Source organism: Pinus tabuliformis, chromosome 4_2 (genome assembly GCF_031772625.1).
Source record: "Pinus tabuliformis cultivar Carrire ecotype Pingquan chromosome 4_2, CPIR1, whole genome shotgun sequence".
Lineage (NCBI taxonomy): Eukaryota > Viridiplantae > Streptophyta > Pinopsida > Pinales > Pinaceae > Pinus > Pinus tabuliformis.
This window is the reverse complement of record NC_142304.1, coordinates 501,835,022-501,855,525: the sequence shown is the minus strand read 5'-3', so window position 1 is coordinate 501,855,525 and position 20,504 is coordinate 501,835,022. Positions and strand designations below refer to the sequence as shown.

At 34.4% G+C, this 20,504-nt stretch overlaps 1 protein-coding gene and 1 pseudogene across 4 annotated transcripts; both read left to right on the top strand.

Annotated features, from left to right (window-relative positions):
• The first annotated feature begins 1,143 nt into the window (after positions 1 to 1,143).
• LOC149170183 (amino acid permease 3-like) lies at positions 1,144 to 5,314 on the top strand (annotated as a pseudogene).
• Positions 5,315 to 14,637: 9,323 nt separating this feature from the next.
• LOC149170182 (amino acid permease 4-like) lies at positions 14,638 to 19,048 on the top strand. Of its 4 annotated transcripts, none has more exons than XM_089427271.1 (8): positions 14,638 to 14,749; positions 15,510 to 15,629; positions 15,794 to 16,030; positions 16,143 to 16,236; positions 16,633 to 16,847; positions 17,016 to 17,158; positions 17,429 to 17,656; positions 17,760 to 18,208. In XM_089427271.1, exons 2-8 carry the CDS (start codon positions 15,542 to 15,544, stop codon positions 18,174 to 18,176), a joined length of 1,422 nt encoding a protein of 473 aa, XP_089283397.1. In that variant the 5' UTR covers positions 14,638 to 14,749; positions 15,510 to 15,541; the 3' UTR covers positions 18,177 to 18,208. The 4 variants fall into 4 exon arrangements, with proteins under 4 accessions (XP_089283397.1, XP_089283396.1, XP_089283398.1 ...); XM_089427272.1 differs by lacking the exon at positions 14,638 to 14,749 and adding an exon at positions 18,272 to 19,048 and having other exon boundaries at positions 15,353 to 15,629; positions 17,760 to 18,110; XM_089427273.1 differs by lacking the exon at positions 14,638 to 14,749 and adding an exon at positions 18,217 to 19,048 and having other exon boundaries at positions 15,353 to 15,629; positions 17,760 to 18,110.
• Positions 19,049 to 20,504: the final 1,456 nt, after the last annotated feature.

Genomic DNA, 20,504 nt, shown 5'->3' with positions numbered 1-20,504 from the left:
ATTTCAAAGAACTCCCCTAACATTTCAGCGGAGCACTTTAAAGTTAACAAACTCACGTGGAGTACCTTTCTCATATTTGTTTTGCTTACGTGGGTAGTTCATTTTTGGAAGCGCATGAAAGTTATAAAAGGTCACGATATTTATTCAAGGTCAAATTATACAAGTTTTTGGAAAAGGGTTTTGGAAAACGATTTTTTTAATTTTTTTAATTAAAAAAAAAACTTTGGGATTTTTTTTATTACAAACATGAAATTTTTATAGAGTTTTTATTGGTAAGAGAATTTAGGTCTTTGTAAAGTTTGTCAATTATTTGGTTTTTGGTTAAGCATGATAGTTTTTCGTGAAGATTGTGCTTTATGGGGGTGTATATTGAAAATTTTATGTTTTTTTCGGGGCATATATTGAAAATTTAACGTTTTTTTCCGGGGGCGATGTGGAAGACAAACTCATGCAATCAACAGAGTAGTCATAAGAAAATGAATGACAATAGTCATGGATCACAAAGTGCGACTGAACCATACTAAGAAAATAAATCGAAAATAAGAGGCAAAGATCATTTCCATGTTTAGAAATGTTCAGGGCACAGCCGAGGAACTGAGAAGTTTAGCAAAATACCAAGAAGAATTTGGTGCAAGGGAGAGCGACATGCAACAACAAGTTATGTCACAAGCAAAGAAGTCAGCGATAGATCTGAGAGTATATGAGCAAGACTCTGAGAAGAAAGCAAAGCTTGGAAAATCCCACTCAAAAGTGGATGATGGTTGTCAAGACCATAAAATTGAAACTAATTATGAAAGCATGCGTATAGAAGAAGAAGATGCAACAAAGATTGCAGAGTGAGAAGTAGGAGCCTCTGTATGTGAAGCAGAGCAAGAGCATATAAATTCTCAAGGAATCCATTGTAATGTGGATAATGGAGATGATGGTGAATCCCACTGTGATAAAACACATGTGGATGATGACTGCAAAGTGAGATGTGAATTGGTGAATCCAACTGCAATTGATGGATTTTGTGAAGTTGAAATTGTCAATGAAATTGACAATGAGCACATGCATGCTCGAATATCCCACCATAGTGTGAATGAACATTATGTTGATGTTATGTGTGGTTTATTCTTTGAAACAATGATTGATTGTGATAATATGGTAAACACAATGTTTGATGAAGAATTGAAGGTTGAAGTTTCCACTGTAGCAGCAAGATATGGAGCAGTTGGAGCTACTCATGAAGCAATATGTCATCTAGCAGCAGCTGATGATCAAGAACATTATAAAGTGATTGAAGAGTTTTTTATGAGAATATCCACTGACCACATAATAATGTAAGATAGTTTCAGCGACGTAGAAAAGAAGGCAGAGAAGGACGAGGTATAGAAAGAAGCTCTCACTGAAGAACATAATAAAGATGTTTTTAACATTGTTTTTTAATATGCAGGTGTTCAAAATAACATGGCAAAAAGTTGAAAACAAGGTTGTTAATAAATTTTATTGAGATTTAAAGCTCATTGAAGAATGGATTCAAAAACCAATAGAACAAATTAATGTGAGTCTTAAAGAAACAACTGGAATAAAAGAATTGAATGATATGGTGAATATTGATCTTGAGTGTGCAGATTACAGAAAAAACAACAATACATGATGATGAAAGTGAAAAAAATGACATGAAAGGAAAAGATGAATGCATTGAAACCATGTTTCATCAATGGAGTCAAGCAGAGATACAAATTTTCTATCTGGAAATATGGCAGAAAGAAAGACAGGTATATGAAGCATAAGAAGTAGAGCAAACAAGACAATTTGAAGATGCAATGTTGTGGAAGCAGTCCATGGTTGAATGAATATTTGAAAAGGAAGGTGTAGTAGACAAGATGAGATTGTGCTTGAGCACAAGTTTAAGAAAAGTCAAAGAAAAATTGCAGCAGCAGCAAGTAAAGGAATATGGAGCCTACAACAAGAACCCACAATAAAGAATGAAGCAATTTCGAGGATTTAAAATTTGGAAGAAGAGAAAAATAAAATGAAAAATTGTAAAAGTCTTGAGTCATTGTAAGCCTAACTACCCATTTATATAACATTGGCAACTAGCATGTATGTTTGGGGATTTCTATTAGTTTTCTATTACAGTGAGCAGTCAATAGTGATCAAAGTTGCGTTGCAGCAATGAAGGCCTCAATGAATGGGAGGTAGCGTCGGAGGACGGTGTATCGTATGATCTCATTAAAAAATAATTGTGATTGTGTAAGGAAAAACCATCCAACAAATCTTTTTGGATTCTTAGTTTTCTCGGCTCTCTAGAAAGTTTCAGTTATGTCCTTTTAGTGCTTTGCGCGTTGGCACATGCAAAATATTAAACAAAAAACAATTTGTGAATCTTAATAGTCTTTAAAGTTTCATATTTTTGGTATTTTTTCTATGATTCTTTCACTCACAATTTGTTTTATGGATTAATGAGTTTGTATAAAATTTAATTGGAATTTAGTTTTCAATAACACTGCTTCAAATCTCATAGGAAGGAGTTAGAGTGGCATAAAACTTATAAGGTGTTTAAGATTGACTAAACCTTAATCAATATTAATTACAACATTTTATGTGCAAATATCTATTTTTTTCCATCAACATTAAAATTAACCCAACCTAGCAAACGAAAAATTTTTCCATCTAACATTAAAATAATTGTCCACTATCTAATCAAAAACATTTTCCATCAACATTAAAATTGACTAGACCTAGTAAACAATTTTTTCCTGAATTTAAGGTAATGAAAATCCCAATCTATATGATTGCCATTGAATTCACATTCCACAACTCTATCGATTGGACGGACTAGCTATACATGTAGAATATTACATTAATAATATTGATGTTCTTGCCATTGGAATTCACATATTCCACAACTCTATCGATTGGATGAACTGGCTATATATGTATAACATTAAGAAGATTGATGTTTAGAAAACAATCAGGATTAAGGTTGTGGTGGGTTACACTCATAAAATCCTAGGATCCCTAGTGATGGATTTTAGAGGGTTAGCCACTGCATATTTCATTTTATAACTTTTATTTTGCTTATCATAATTTAGTTTTTGCCTACCATAATTTTGGAAAGTGGATACAATTTTATCATAATTCCTAGTATTTTTAGCAATGGATTTTGGTTTGCTTACCATATATTTGGAAAGTGGATACAATTTTATCATAATTACTAGTATTTTTAGTGATGGATTTTGGTGTGATTTGTTGTGTATATTTCATTTCATAATTTTTTTTTGGTTATCATCATCTTGTTTTTGCATACCATAATTTTGGAGAACGGAGTGGATACAATTCTATCATGATACTTTTAAAATGGTTGATAATGTTCACCCTGATTTGGTCAATTGATGACTAAAATAGGGATTGGGACAACTATATTGACTTAAACTCATTGTCGAGAACATTTATAAAGTTTTGAATATTTATAATTATTAATTTGGCTCGAAGGTTATTTAGAGCGGTTTTGTTTTCTTTGACCTTGAACTGGGGCGCATTGTACTTCTCTGACAAATGTTCTAGACCATATATGCTAGTTGCAGTCACCATATCTTTACAGAGCCTATACACTAAATTCATAAATGAAATTTCAAGTTTATGATGTTATTGCTCTATATTATATAAAAGGGTTGAAAAGCTTATTAGGTGTGAATTACATTGCAGAGCAATAAGCCGATCGAATTGTTACCACAAAAATGGACATGACTCTTCATGCCATTTCCCAGATCTTACCTCTATGATCCTCTATGGAGTTATGCAAGACATCTTGTGTCAAATACCAAACTTTCATAAACTATGGGGCCTTTCAATAGTTGCAACGATAATGTCATTTACATATACAACATTAGGAATCGGTCTAGGCCTTGCTAAAGTAATTGGTATTGTTTTACCTTACTCTATTCCCTTATTTACAATTATTAGGTCCCTTAGTTTCTCACTGCAACTCTAAAATTTCAAATATTTGAAATGATTCTCCTGCATAATCCTAGTTTTATTGACTTTGTATATTACATTTGTTTTATGTCATCCCTAACATGTTGATAAATGTTCCAAAAACTGTAGAAAATGGAAAAATCCAGGGAACCCTAGGTGGAATCTCTACAACCATCTCTCTTACTCGAGCCCAGAAAGTTTGGAAGATCTTGCCAACACTGGGTGAAATTGCATTTGCATTTCCATTTTCTCCACTTGTTCTTGAAATTCAGGTTTGCTTCAAAGTTAACTTTCATTTGATTTTTTGTGAAATTAAATTTCTGTAATTTATAATGATTGAAAACTTCTTTTTAATAATCATGAAACAATTATTCGGTGTCAACTTTTCTAACACATTACTGAGGTTCATCATCATATTTGGCCTAATGATGAAAAACCCTAGTAATTATTATGTGATTATTCCTAAAAAAGTTTTCATTTGATTTATATATTCGAATAATCCATTGGAAGGCAGTAAGCTTCAAGTATAACTCCGTTTCCACCTCCAATAAATCATTGTGCAAGACACTTTGAAGTCTCCACCTGCAGAAAACAGAACCATGAAAAAAGAAACATTGATTTCTATAGTGATAACAACATCCTTCTATATGCTATGTGGTTTTCTAGGCTATGCAACCTTTGGGGAAATGCACATGGTAACCTATTGATAGGGTTTGAATTCTACAATCTATACTAGCTTATTGACTTTGCCAATGCATGCATTGTATTTCACCTGGTGGGAGCATACCAAGTAATAATTTTCTCTCCATTTCTCTTAGCTTTGCTCGACTAAAACTCTATTCATTCCTGCCACCCATATAAATCTATTTCCCTAATATCGGAAACTCTTGCAGGTGATGTGTTGACCGATTTTCAATTTCCTTGAAGGTTGGATTTCTCATAAATTTCCAGAAAGTGTGCTAATCAGTAAGAGGATCAGCATACACGTTCCTTTTTTGGGGTTCTACCATGTCAATATACTCAAGTTGTGTTGGAGAAGTGCATTTGTGGTGTCAACTACTAGCATTGCCATTTTATTTCCATTATTCAATGATATGGTGGGAATTGTGGGTGCTCTGAGCTTCTGGCCATTGGTGATGTACTTTCCCTTGGAGATGTACATTGTACAGAAAAAATTCTAACGATGGACACTCAGGTGGAACCTTTTGCAAACATTGAGCTCCATAGCTCTTCTTGTAACTCTAGTAACCACTGTTGGCTCCATAGAAGGCCTTGTCAAGGACAAAGAAACATAGAGAGGATTTGGGATAGACATCTTTATCTCCAGTGTAGATTTTGATTTTCAAGATAAAGTCAAGATATTAACAACACGTTTTCCAATACACTATTAGATCATCCATTGGTTTAGGGTGTGTGGAACATTATTTGGGTATCTGGATAAGTCTTTCAATACATTCTTTGGATGCATTTGATACTTTGTGTTTTCCTCTCGTCCTATGCGATTGTCACAATGCCTAGCTAATTTATTGGTAGCTATGAACACCAAAATCTACTCTATCATGGAGGGAAAGAGTTTGAATCATGTATCTCCCTTGAATTAATAAGGCCTCATCAATACACCAAGGTTATCCTTGAATTCAGTGTTCATACAAAGAAGTTTTCCAATAAATCCTTTCGCAAGGAAATGCCATTTTTGGTATTTTTTTTCTCTCCTTTTTTTTTATTTGAAATTTTTTGGTTTTCAAATTCGATTGCCAACAATCAATTGCCCAAATCAGTGGAAAGTTTTCCATTCAACAAAGGGGGTTTTCTATCGCAGTTCCACCTCTTGGTTCTGGGCCTCAAATCAACACAAAACTAAGCCTTTTGCATCATTTATGTTAGCTCCATATAATACTAATGATTCTCCCATTACTATTGTCATTTTATCCCTTATTATTATTGTTGTGCCCATATTGCCCCCATATTGTTATTATTGTGCCCTATAGGAGCCCATTATTGTTATTTTTGTGCCCTTATAGTATTATGGTTATGTCGGCTTGATTATATTGTGACCCCTTAGACTCCTATATATAGAAATGAGGTTTTGTCATTTGTATCATCCGAGAATTTTTCATTTGTGTAATGTAAAGGAGGTTTCCCCCTCGAAGAGGCTGATTTTTAATTCGTTGATCTATCTTTTCTTCTATTTTGAGAGTTGGTTGTATAACATTTGGTATCAGAGCTTTGGATTCTTGGATTTTGCTGCTCCAAATAGGTCATCGTGGAATTTTAGCTATAACATTTTTATACGATGTTTCAGAATCTGAAATTAAAACCCATTTGAGCTGAAATCGGGATGATCCGTCGGTGCGAATTTTAGATTTTGTCTCACTATATTTTAGGAGATATGATCCAAGGAAGTTAAGGTTTTTGTAGGCTCCCGAATTATATCTCAAACAGGTGACCTGGGGAAAATATCCATAAATTTCTCTCGAAGTATTAGATTAAAATTTTGTAAAAGGTTATAGGAATAGGATGGACTCTAGTTTTCTTTGAACTAGTTTCAAGTCCAAAGGTCAAAACCGTGACACGTGGAAATTTGTAAAAGTTCACTATACTGAACAATCCCGTAATCAGGTCATTGTGGGAGATTTTGCATAACTCTTTCTTGGAGAATCCAATCTTGATCAAACTTGCGTGGTTGGAACAAGGACCCAGAGGGATACCTTAGGACTGAATTTTAGACCTAGAAGATCCACAATTAGAAAGATACAACAGATTCAATATTGAGCTCCTAGAAAGCCAAAAAAGGTGAGTAATCTTTTTAAAATTTTGCATAAGTTTAGTTTAAAAAATTAGTTTGAAGGAATTCAAAGGACATAGTGAAGTATCATTATCATTAAATGATGCCTCGAAGAAAGAAAATTGAAACACGTAGTAAGCATCCTGAAATTTCTAGCATGACTCATGAGGAAGAGGAAGAAATACAACATGATATATCAAAATTACGAGAGCAAGTGCTACACATTTCACTCTCACAAAAAGGAACAAAAGCTAATATAGATGGTTTAAAGAAAGGCTTGAAAGCTAAGATGGATGGAATGGAAGCTAATATGGATGGCATGGAAGCTAAGATAGAATAAAAACTTAAAGGCAACATGGAATATTTGAAGATAGATTTGACAAAGTTGCTACAAGAAATGCTTACTGATGGCAAAAGGGTAGTAAAGGAAACTCATGATGAGAAAAAATGAAATGCTAATCACGATTTAATAGACTCTAACGCTGGATTGAAGACTGACCATGCTCCAAAAATCGATATTAGGAATTTTGATGGCAAGGATCTCGTAACATGGATAATATAGATGGAGCAATATTTCTATAAACATCAGGTCGGGATAAACAAGTCACTAACCAAATCAGGTGGCTTGCACCCTCCTCTACTGCAACCACCCTAAGCACACTTCAACCTATAAAGGCACACTGTATGTGCCCTAGTCACATCGAGGTTGGCTTTACACCACACAATTCTAGAGGAAAACCACACGGATCCCACAAATTCACACTTGAGCACCACCAAATGGGTGAGGTTCTAAGCAAACAAGCATACAGAAATGGGAGGCTCAAACTCCTTAACCCACACACCGCTCATCACCCTTTGACATGAATAAGACAAACAAGTTGTGGTCCACACCGGATGGCCTTCACCTCTTTCACTACAAACACCCCAAGCACAATTCAATCCACTAAGAACCCATTAATTTCTGCCCAAGCACCACCATATGGGCAAAGTTCAGACTAACCACCATACAGAGAGATGAAGAGACTCACACTCCTTATCCCACACGTAGGTAAGAAGGCCCGATGAGACAAATTCCTTTTGCTCGAACCAACAATAGGCCAAAGCTTGGTGGTGTCTCAACTCTGTGCATGTTTGTGTCCTCGGGTCCCAAGGGAAAAGAAAGTCATGAACCCCAGACCACACCATAGGGCCTTGATCCCCCAAAATGCCTCTCATCCAAGGTCAAAACCTCGGGAAAACACCATGGATACAAACCCAAGCTTACCAAAACGTGTCTCCCAAGCTTCCACACTAAACTTCCTTCACGACTAGCCTGCAACTATAAACATGGTAGGAGCCTCCCAAGTACCTGTGTATTGAATGCATTGAGTTTGCATGAGTGTGAATTTATGAAGCACATGGAGCCAGAGCAGGTCCTGAGGGCCGCTCTGGTGCCACTTTTACCACCATCCAATCACCTCCATTGGGGGGAGGAGAGTGTTTTTCTATGAGGCCCCAAAGCAGCTGAGAATTTTCAGGGTATAAGTTAGCCGCACTGAGCACTTCGTGCCAAGTATAGGCGAAATCACGATACTGATGTGATGCTCTCCTGTTAGCAACCAGTCTGCCACTTTTGTACCAGCCTGGAGAACATGACCAATAGTGACATAATCAAATCTTTCCAAGATATGTCTTATGTGTTCGAGATGAGCCTCTAGTTGCCCACTCTTGGCAATTCTAGTGGTAGGAAAACCATTAATGAGCTTCTGGGCCATCTCGATGACCAATGACAAGGGGCTAGACCTAGGTTCAAAGTGTATTCCGCACCAACAAAACCCTCAACCATTGGGCCTTTCGGCAACAACCTACAAGCAGATCGCAGTCTCACCCGAAGCGGTTATGGGAGGTTATAGAACTAGGTTTATGCAGCCAAATGGATATGAGTGTTGTGTTACCCGTGTGTTTACTTATGTTTTATACTTATCTACAACTTCACATACATAAAAGACTTCGCGCTAATGCTTTACTTCACAGATTAGTAATTATTGCATAAACATATCATAGAATAGTATAACAAGTATTCTTTCACATTTTTAGTAAAAAGCATGCATAACAGTATGCATAAACACAAATAATCAACATAGATACACAAGACTTAACTAATTCTTCTTATTCTTTACTAAGATAGATCTTCACTACATACAACTTCTTTGACTTGTACACCCAGCTGCAGGTGGTCTGTGCACTTAGCAATAGAGTCTTCCAAGCCTCTGCACACTCAGCTGCAGAGCCTTCCCTTAAGGACCAAAATACACGCTAAAGACAGAAGATATAAATGATTCATTTATCACTTCTCTTGTTACTCGAAAAAATATTCCATCTCCTTGTATAGACTTCATTACTACAAGACCATCGTCCACATACCATGAATCTAATAAAACAATGCACTAACACCCTATGTATGTTACAAACTAAGGGGCTTTGACCCACCCCAAAACCCTTAAACATCACGTAGTAAATATAACTTTGTGGACTCTGCATGCTTCACTCATCAAAATGTTGAGTCTTTGACCAAAACTGGACCAATTTAGGCTACGCCTAACAACCTGCTAGGGTAAACATGATACAAAGAGTTATTATGACATGACTTGACCTCCAAGCTTCAATTATGGAAGTGGGTCAACAATTGAAAAGTCACCGACTTCCCTCAAGGATTACAAGACACTCAGGGGCCAAAGAACCACCCCAGGTGACCAAACCCTGGGTTGGATAATTTTTTCAATGACTTGGGCCGATAATGAAATGCACAATCATGTAAGGGTGTGATTATGACCCTCCAACCCCATGGATAAGCTTGTAAGAGTGCATTTATAACCTAAAATCCTCAGTTCAGAGGGTGTGATCCCGAGATCTGAGCCAAAATTCTAGGCCAGCCTCCATACCATTTCCTAGAACTTCCACAAACTTTCAAGAATGATAAATGAGAATGACAATGTTATTCATACAAAACTTGAACAAGAACTTGGCTTAACTAGGCCTAACCATGACACTCATTTGGTCAAACATATGGTGAACATTCAAACTATAGGTCATGAATGCATATAAGATCATAGGATTCTAAAAATTATCTACGAATCACCAAGAAGGTCTAATGCCCTCTCATAATAGATGCAATATCACTTGTTAGCCCATGCATGCATTAACCATAAAATATTTATCAAACCCTGAACAAGTCATAACTAGAGCACATTACAAATCTATGCTTATAACTAGCATATAAGAAGATTATAAACCATGAAAAAACAACCATCAAATCAACATAATAACAAGTACAAGTTCTCATAGATTACAATAGGAAAACAGTTCTTATTAACTGATGCAAAATCCAACCAAGTTAGGGACTTCCACGTAGCACCCAACCATAGATTGGGCTGAACCAAATATTTTTTTCAGCCAGTCACCCCATGTCATATTATAAGCATGAATGTGGGATCTCAAGACATAAACAAGCAAGGATTCCGTGAGATTAAACTACCTCCTCCCTCAAACTACTGTGATCTTGTCAAAAGCAGTCAAGTGATCACAAGCCCAAAACAAACTTAGATGCCTCAAATTTTCTTCATCATTACCTTGAGGAATTTTCTTGTCTCCACCCACCTATCGAGGGCTTCCCAGAGACTAAACCACCTCCACCCCCAATCTTTGGGAATTTTCTTGAGACCACCTCACCTGGTTCCAAATCCTTCCAACAATCCAAAGCTCAACCAGAAAAGAATCTTGTCACACCATGGTTATCTAGTAAATGGAAAAGCAAGGTAGAAACCACTGTCAAACTAGGAAAAACCCATGCCAATGAAAACAAATGAATCAAATACGCAAATGCATGTACCATGCATTCACAAATCAACTATGAAATCACACATGCAACCTCCTATTGAAGTTGCCTGATCTAACCTTCCTTTTTTGTCCTTTTCTTTCCTTGTCTTTCCTTGCTTACTTTCTCCTCTTGGTGCTCTTCTCTCTCTAAAAATGAATTCCAGAACCAAAGCTGACGAAAAGATGTGAACTGATCCTCATAATCCTTTCTATTATTGAGGCCTCTATTTTCTTCATTTTACTCTATTTTCCTTCAATTTCCCTCTCATGCAAATATGTGACCCTTCATCTCCATTTTTTCCTATTTTCTTTTTTTTCATAAATAAATGCCAATTAATGCCTCTTTGCTTTTGCTAATGCCTTTGTCAAGTACCTTAGCCACAATAAACTAAAAGTGACACCCACTAGGATGTTTTGCCCAACGTTCAGCTTGTAATACGTGCCCCATGCCCTTGGTATTATTCTTTTTCCTTTATTAACTTTTATTACATGAACTTTTAACCCGGGGCTGTTACACATACTCACATACAAAGCTAACATCCTATAAGAAATCATAATGTAAACTAGACAACTGGAGCATAAAATTAATTGCATTGATTGTAAACTAACCATTCTAGCCAAGGTATTAACCAACATCACCTTCTCCTTGTAAGAGGAAGGTGATCAATAGATGCACAATGATCCTCCACACTAGTTGTCATGTTACACTAGAGTTTTGATCATGTATTAAGTGATATATTTAGTTTAGCAATGTCACAATATGTAAAGAGATGATTAACAGAACCTGCTTATAAAAGTTTTTTTTAAAGAATGCTTTGATCCAAAGAAGTATTAGTAACCTCAAAACTTTGAACTAATACTATTGATCTAAATTATTTTCATAAAAATTAATAATACTCTATATTTCTCAATATAGTTTCCTTTTACATAATAGTACTCTATATTTCTCAATGTAATTTCCTTTTTACCTAGATAAAGTTATAAAAATAAATAATCAAATAAAAACAAATTACTAAATAATTTTTTTTAATATAATTAGATTTATAAGTAAAAATTTAAAAAAAAATCACTTTTATTATTTTATTTACATCTTCTTATTTATTATATATTCATTATGATTAAATAAATAATTTCTAATATTCACTAATATATTACTCAAAACAAAATAATGTAATTTTAATATATATATATATATAAATAAAGTTATAATGAAACCTCATCTCTTTGACTAAGAGGAAATGATAAAAGCTATGAATTATTTTGATAAAAGCCGTAGTGAAACCTACCAAGATATCCACTTTCACTTTTCTATCATCACAACCATAAAATAAAAATCTAAAAGCTAATCACTTCCTCATTGTCCCATCAAATAACAACCCACTATAAATTTAAAAGCAATCCATTTTCTCCACACTATATCCAGTAAAACAAAATCATGAACCATATTGCACCAGTCCAATAACAACACCCTGACTGGTCAATAATGCACAAATCCCATGTCCCATAAAAGAAGCATCAATTCTCACCGTTTAACACATAATCGAATAAACAGTGGTACTCAATTGCTTATTAACTCATTAATAAACGAAAAAGGCACTTGGAAGCTTTAAGAACACCAATTTTTGTTGTGTTACATTTTATTCATAAAGTTGATTACGTCCATGATATATCACGCCTTAAAGTCTAATTTCAACGTAAATATTTTTTTTTATTCATATTATTATTCATAATGGTATAAATAATTAAAATTCATATAGTTGTCAGAGGCCGTTTAATGGGCAATAGCTTTGAAAATGAAATATTATGTTCGAAAAGAAGTAAGTTGGATTAATGGTTGATTCCTCTAATTATATTAAAATATAATATTAATTAAAATCAATGATGTTGTTTATGGAGATTGCAATTTTATTTAAATGACAAATTCTTGTTCGATTTTAGACATTTTTTTTTTCAAAAAATTTATCTTATGAACTTTTGAATCATTTTTTTGATAGTGGAAATGGATTAACACCATCAAAAACTCTTGTGGTTCCCAAAATTTTGAAACTTGATAGTTGTAACCCAGATTTTCTACTGAATTTTTCAAAATTATGCCTAAATATCCATTATTGTGAAAGAGTGAATCCATGAAGATGAACTATTGAAAATATATGTGGAAAATATATATGAGTTTTTGAACCCAACTTTTCTAACTTCAAAGTGATTACATCATGTGAGGATAACAATTCACATTTTCATTGTTTTTAGACTCGTTAGTTAATATGTTAATTGAATTTGTTTTAAATAGAAAAATAAATTATTATTATTTTTTCCACTTAAATTTAATATTTTTTTTTTGTAAAATGGTGCAAAGGATTTTCATTAATAAAAATGAGCATACATTGAGATCGTATTTCTCAACCTCACTAAGCTAAGAGTAAACGTATTTCTCAACCTCACTAAGCTAAGAGAAAACAAAGTAACAAAAACAAGAGTATCACCCAGCTTGGGGCAGGTTTCCAAATATGCTTTTCCTTCCTTTTTTTATTTTGGCTACTTTCACCCATCCATTCAATGGAGGAGTAACCAAGGCTAGCTGAAGATTGTCCTCACAAGTTGTTGATGCTCCCTTATAGGAGTGAGGTTGCTTCCAATAAAACAGTGTTATTGTTTATTTCTTGTTCTCTTTGCTACTCACAAGAAGAAGAGAAGTCCTCTTCCTCTCTTCCTCGAAAGGGGTTGGGCTGCATGATTTCCAAGCCTAAGATTTAGTTTTCCATCTTATTGGCTTTTGAGCACAAAAATTCTGTAAATATCTTGTTTGACAACCAAAACCAAAAGCAGTGTTCAACCAAAAGCATTGTTCTCATAGTCTAGACTTGTTTGATAGCAAAGTTGACAACCAAAAGCACTGTTCAACCAAAAGCAATGTTCTCATAGTCTAGAAAGTGGATCTAGTGGAGATCACCTACTTTCAAGTTTATTTTGTCAGACAAGCCTTTGCAAATGTTGAATCCTACACAAAACCTCCCATAAATATATATTCTAAATTTAATAAACTTATATTAATATATTATTACATAATTTTGAATTCTTGAAAAGTACTTTGCTCATAACAAAAAAATATGAAACATTTAATTATGTATTAAAAAATAAAATTTAGATTTATATAAATGTATATTTCAATATCTTAAATATAGAATAAATAGGAGCAAAGTCAAACTATTATCTTAATATTAATTAAGTATTCAAAATATTTTAAAATTTAATAAATATAAAAATGGCATTAGATATCTAAAATATCTTGGTATGAGTTGAATTAAAATTAGAGTAGTCTAATTAATAAATAAAATGACATTTTTTCCATAGAAATTTGGCTTAAATTTTTTTGGTAGAGTTTTTAAAAATTATAAATTGTTTAATACATAAAGTTCAAATAGTTCATAGTGCTTTGGAATTTAATTTATTTATATATTCAAAAACATATTTTAAATAATAAGAAATCACAATTTTATATCAAATTCTAATATTAAAAGTCTATTTTTTCTATTTTATTTATTATAGCTTACCTTATAAACAATGTGCTTATTTAATTTAAAAAATTCAAATATTGCATAATATTTTAAAGTAAACAATGTGCTTATTTAATTTAAAAAATTTTAAATATTGCATAATATTTTAGAGTAAATAGTGTGCTTATTTAATTTAAAAAATTTAAATATGACATAATATTTTAGAATAATTTGATTATACATTTAAATACACATTTTAAATTAAAAAACTGTATATTTAAATTTGTATAATCAAATTCTAATATTAAAAGTCCAATTTGTCTATTTCTTCAATATGCTTATTTAATTTAAAAATTTTAATATTCCATAATATTCTAGAACAATTTTATTATACCTTTAAATACATATTTTAAATTAAAAATCAATCTATACCTTTAAATACATATTTTAAATTAAAAATCAATCTATTTAAATTTGTAGAGTCAAATTCTAATGTTAAAAGTTCATTTTGTCCCTTTATTCATTATAGCGTGCCCTATAAGCAATGTGCATCTTGTTATGTAGCTTTAATAAATGTAGGCCGAGCGGTTTCATCGGGGTTTGTTCTGGTCACAGGGCTGAACGTCGAACCAAGGGGGCATAATCTCCCGCTCGGGTCAGTTTTGTAAAACACTCTTTTTTTAAGAGTAGTTTCTAATTCAAGTTTAAGATGATTGGAAATCAGAACGCGTGTTTGAATTATTTTTTAATAGTAGAAATAGATTTGAGTAGCTATTATCATGTGAATCATTTTTTTGACAGTAGAAATAGTTTGAACCCAAAATCCTGAACATTAACCACTGTAACCTAAATTTAAAAAATCTACTGATTTTGTTATCATTATCTCTATTATTTTCAAAACTAATCTGTGAGTTCTAAACTAAGCGACGAAAAAGTAATGTCAACACGTTATACAACCAATAAGATGTGATTGCATAGATTAAATATATGTTCTACATTTTCCGTGGGTATTAATGTCAGAAGATTCCACAATCACTGTGGTGTACCACATGTAAGAGCAAGTTTTGAGACTTACACTCTGAACCCGTGGGTATTAACTGGAATTTTTGTGATCAAGAACTTTATTATGCCACGGCCCACGAATAATTGCTATAGTGGATAGATTTCTAACGTTTAAAGAGCACGTTTTTTTTCCACTTTCGGTGATCGATTCTCACTTTATTTGATTTTTATAAGAATACATTTGGGTTCATCACGATTAAGCTTCATATCAGAGTGACCCATTTATAAATATCAGGTTCATCAAAATTAAGCTTCATATCAGAGTGGCCAGTTTATAAGTATTAAGAGGAAAGGAAAAAAAAAACACAGCAAAAATTATTCAACAATGTGTTTGTTTATATATTTATTTGCAGAAAAAGAGTGAGGGCTTACACCGTGGTGGAGGATGACTTCCATGAATGATAAGAACAAACACCATTATTCACTTTCCAATGCCTGTGAACACGACGATGGAGTGGAAACAACCAGAACAGGTATTCAAGCATCCCTTAATTCCTTTTCCACTGCATTTCTCTTCAATGTTTTTAGACCATGTGCTAGGAATTCTGTATATTCAACTACATTGTTTTCATATGCTATGGTTGCTATAAAAATTATATTGGATTTTGAAGTTTGTATATGAAATTTGGGTAAACAGGGACCCTATGGACGGCTGTGGCTTATATAATTACATCAGTGATAGGGGCGGGAGTGTTATCCTTGTCATGGGCTGTCGCGCAGTTGGGATGGTTTGCGGGGCCTGTACTCATGATCATCTTTGCTCTTATAACAGTGTATTCCACTTTCTTGCTGGTGGATTGTTACAGGTTCCCAGATCCAGTCTCTGGGCCTCACAGAAACACTTCTTACAGGGGAGCCGTACGAGTCAATCTTGGTGCTATATCTCCTCATGATTAGATCTATTGTTACTTTCTTTCTATATACTATCTATTTCGAGAGTGAATTTTTTACACAGGTGGACTTATTTTGCCCGTAATGCTACACAGGTGAAAGAAAAGCCTGGCTGTGTGCATTAGTTCAGTATTTGTTACTGTATGGAATATGCGTTGCGTACACCATCACTACTTCGGTCAGCATCAGGTTAGTTTCCATGACAATAATTTCGGCTTTGTCTAATGAGGTAATGAGGTTATGATTTCGCTAGGATGGTGAATTTTTTTTAGGGATTTGGTGATTTTTTAAAAGAAATATTACAGTAAGAGTGTTTCAATAGTTTTTTTTCTAATTTATATGAAGTTTTATAGGAATTTGTTAAGATCACAAATGAGTTGTGAACTCCATAATTTTTCTGCTCAAATATTTTTTTTTCAGGGTACTGCATTTATATATATCATTAAAAACTCATTTTAAACAGCAAATATAAAAAACTTGTCTAATGAAATTTCAAGTTTATGATGTTATTAGTCTATGTTATATATAAAAGGGTTGAAAGGGTTGAAAATCTTATTAGGTGTGAAATTGTGAATTACATTGCAGAGCAATCAGCCGATCGAATTGTTACCACAAAAATGGACATGACTCTCCATGCCATTTCCCAGATCTTACCTCTATGGTCATCTATGGAGTTATGCAAGTCATCTTGTGTCAAATACCAAACTTTCATAAACTCTGGGGCCTTTCAATAGTTGCAGCGATAATGTCATTTACATATGCAACATTAGGAATCGGTCTGGGCCTTGCCAAAGTAATTGGTATTGTTTTACCTTACTCTAGTCCATTATATACAATCATTAGCCCTCTTGGTTTCTTACAGCAGCTATGAAATTATTCTCCTGCATAATCCTGGTTTTATTGACTTTGTATATTACATTTGTTTTATGTCATCCCTAACATGTTGACAAATGTTCCAAAACCTGTAGAAAATGGAAAAATCCAGGGAACACTGGGTGGAATCTCTACAACCATCTCCCTTACTCGAGCCCAGAAAGTTTGGAAGATCTTACCAGCTCTTGGTGACATTGCATTTGCATTTCCATTTTCTCCACTTGTTCTTGAAATCCAGGTTTGCCTCAAAGTTAACTTTTATTTGAAATTTTTTGTGAAATCAAACTTCTGTGATTCGTAAATAATGGTTGAAAACTTTTTTTTGGATTCATCATCATATTTATTTATGATGAATCCCAATAATCGGTTCGAAAAATTGACACCAAATAATTGTTATATAATTATTCCTTTAAAAAAAGTCTTCAAATGATTTCTATATTCGAATCCTTTGGAAAGCAGTAAGCTTCAAGTATAACTCTGTGCCCCCCTCCAATGAATCACTGTACAGGATACTTTGAAGTCTCCACCTGCAGAAAACAGAACTATGAAAAAAGCAACATTGATTTCTATAGTGATAACAGCATCATTCTATATGCTATGTGGTTTTCTGGGCTATGCAGCATTTGGGGAAAATGCACCTGGTAACCTATTAACAGGGTTTGGATTCTACGAGCCATACTGGCTTATTGACTTTGCCAATGCATCCATTGTGGTTCACCTCGTGGGAGCATACCAAGTAAGAATTTTCTCGCAATTTCTCTCAGCTCTGCTTGACTGAAACTCTATTCATTCCTGCCACCCATATAAATCTATTGCCCTAATATCTGAAGCTCTCGCAGGTGATGTGTCAACCGATTTTCAATTTCATTGAAGGTTGGATTTCTCAGAAATGGGCAGACAGTGTGCTAATCAGTAAGAGAATGGGCATACGCGTTCCTTTTTTGGGGTTCTACCATGTCAATCTACTCAAGCTGGGTTGGAGAACTGCATTTGTGGTGTCAACTACTGGCATTGCCATTTTATTTCCATTATTCAATGACGTGGTGGGAATTTTGGGTGCTCTGAACTTCTGGCCATTGGTGGTGTACTTTCCCGTGGAGATGTACATTGTACAGAAAAAAGTGCAACGATGGACACTCAAGTGGAACCTTCTGCAAACATTGAGCTTCGTAGCTCTTCTTGTAACTCTGGTAACCGCTGTTGGCTCCATAGAAGGCCTTTGGGATAGACATCTTTTTCTCCAGTGTAGATTTTGATTTTCACGATAAAGTTAAATTGTTTGTCTTTTTCTTGTAGATTCTGGAATATTTTCAAAATCTACCATTAACATAAGTTCAACAATTTCGGGCAGAGTCTACAGAATGCCAATATGCTACAACACTGTTGTTGAAGTCATAATTCCAACTGCGGAGCCGTACATCCCAAAAACCGCTCAGCAAAACCATAAACCACTTTGAGGGATATCGGACCGCTTTTGCGAAAAGGCAGTTTCCGTATTTTTTACTCCGATACATATGGTGCAGACGCGTGGCTCTCCCCATACGTCATCATCTCTGACATATCGGGACGTAATGTTCAGTTATGTAATGCCTTCCGATATTCTCCTCCACCGTCCGATTTACTTCATCAACCTCCACCGTTGATCGATTGAAGCTGCATACAAACCAACATCGAATTAAAACATTGAGTGGAGTAAAAGTTTTTGGGTTGACCGCCGTTAAAGTAATTTAATGAAATTAAATGTGTTCGTAGGATGGTTGGTAAATATTTTGTTTTTAATATTTCTTTTATGCACGAACGTATGGAGAACTTAAAGATAGGTATGGTGCATTTAAAGAAAAACATGGACTTTGTGTTAATTTTTGTTTTTACGCAATGTAATATCCAAAAAGAAGAAGGAGCTCGTATTTTTTTTGTTCTTGTTGATTTTTTGTAATATGTGAGAGCTCGGAGGCAGCTAAAGAGAATAGAGAGAATTTGCACAGCAGTGCATGAAGAAAAGAGAGGGCTGTAAATTTTGTTTTTACAGCAGTATGTAAAAGAAGGTTTTACACCAGTAAGTAATATGTTTTCACAGCAGTGAATGTAAATGAGAATTTTACCCAGCACAGTAAATTCTCATGTGGAGACAGATTAAATGTTTTTTGTTGAATGTATTTTTGTGGTCAATCCCTCTCATCAAAGAGGATGAATATGTATCAGGCATATATTTTAATGAATATAAATGTTTTTATGGTGGTGAAATACTCTGTTCCTCAGTAATTTTTTTTAAAGCTTCCCTGTGCATAAAAAGATCCTGGAGTGAAGGAAACAGAGCACTGCCTCTGTGTTTAGTTTTGTTTGTTTTTGGGATTTTCCCATCAAAAATACCCAACAGTGGTATCAGAGCAGACTTAGGCTCTTTGAAGTTGTTCAAGAAGCTGAAGGGAGGAGTTTGTTGCAGCAGTAAAACTTCTCAAGCAGAGTGAAGGCTCAGTCAAGAAAATACTCAGGTATTTCACAAAGTTTTTTTTATGTGTTGCTGAAGAAGCAGTCAGTTATTTAAAAAAAAAAAACAGTCAAGAAATTGAAGCATAGTTGAGGCTGCAAGAATGGCTGGCACAAGCACCAGTGATAGCATGGGTATGCAACTCCCATTATTTGATGGTAAGAACTATGACTATTGGGCAATAACAATGAAAGCCTTGTTTGCTTCCCAAGACTTATGGGAAATAGTTGAGGAAGGTTTTGAACAACCAGCAGATGAAAATGAGTTTAATGCATTAACTCAAGGAGAGAAGGATCTGCTGAAGAGCTGCAAGAAGAAGGATTCAAAAGCCCTTTTCTTCTTGTATCAAGCAGTGCATGGAAGCGTGTTTCCAAGGTTAGCAGCAGCTAAGACATCCAATGAAGCATGGCAAACCCTCAAGACAGCCTATCAAGACATGGAGAAAGTGAAGACAGCAAAACTACAATTGTTGAGGAAGGATTTTGAGAATCTGTGCATGAAGGAGTCAGACAACATTGACTCATTCTTCACACATGTAATTGGTTTGGTCACACAGATAAGGACTCATGGAGAAACCCTTGAAGATAGGAGGATTGTGGAGAAAATATTGAGGGTCTTACCCTCAAAGTTTGATGCAATTGTCATCACCATTGAAGAGACAAAGGATCTCTCAAAATTTTCAGTTGATGAGCTTCATGCATCACTGATAACACATGAGCAGAGGTTGAGTAGGAATGAAAACTCATCTCTAGAGCAAGCCTTCAAGACCCAGATGTCTTTTGGAAGAGGAAGAGGTCAAGGCAGAGGAAACAAGAGAGGAAGAGGCAGAAGCCAGAACAAAGGTGGAAGGAACAGTCCAGCAAATGCTCAAGGAAGAGGCAGCAATCCAAATCAGAACCAAAGCCAAGGCAGCAACCAACAAAGAGAACAGTATCATGCTCAAGGACAAAGGTATGATAAATCTAATGTTCAATGCTATTATTGCAAAAAGTATGGACATTATGCAAGTGATTGTAGAAAGAAACAGCATGATATGAACAGTAGACAAAATGCAAATGTTACAAGAGAAAACAACAGTCAAAATAATGTGTTGTTA

Coding starts and splice junctions, on each gene's coding strand:
- LOC149170182 (XM_089427271.1), top strand. CDS start 15,542: ATGACTTCCATGAATGATAAGAACAAACACCATTATTCACTTTCCAAT. Junction 16,237..16,632: donor ACTACTTCGGTCAGCATCAG/GTTAGTTTCCAT, acceptor ATTACATTGCAG/AGCAATCAGCCGATCGAATT. Junction 17,159..17,428: donor CACTTGTTCTTGAAATCCAG/GTTTGCCTCAAA, acceptor ATCACTGTACAG/GATACTTTGAAGTCTCCACC.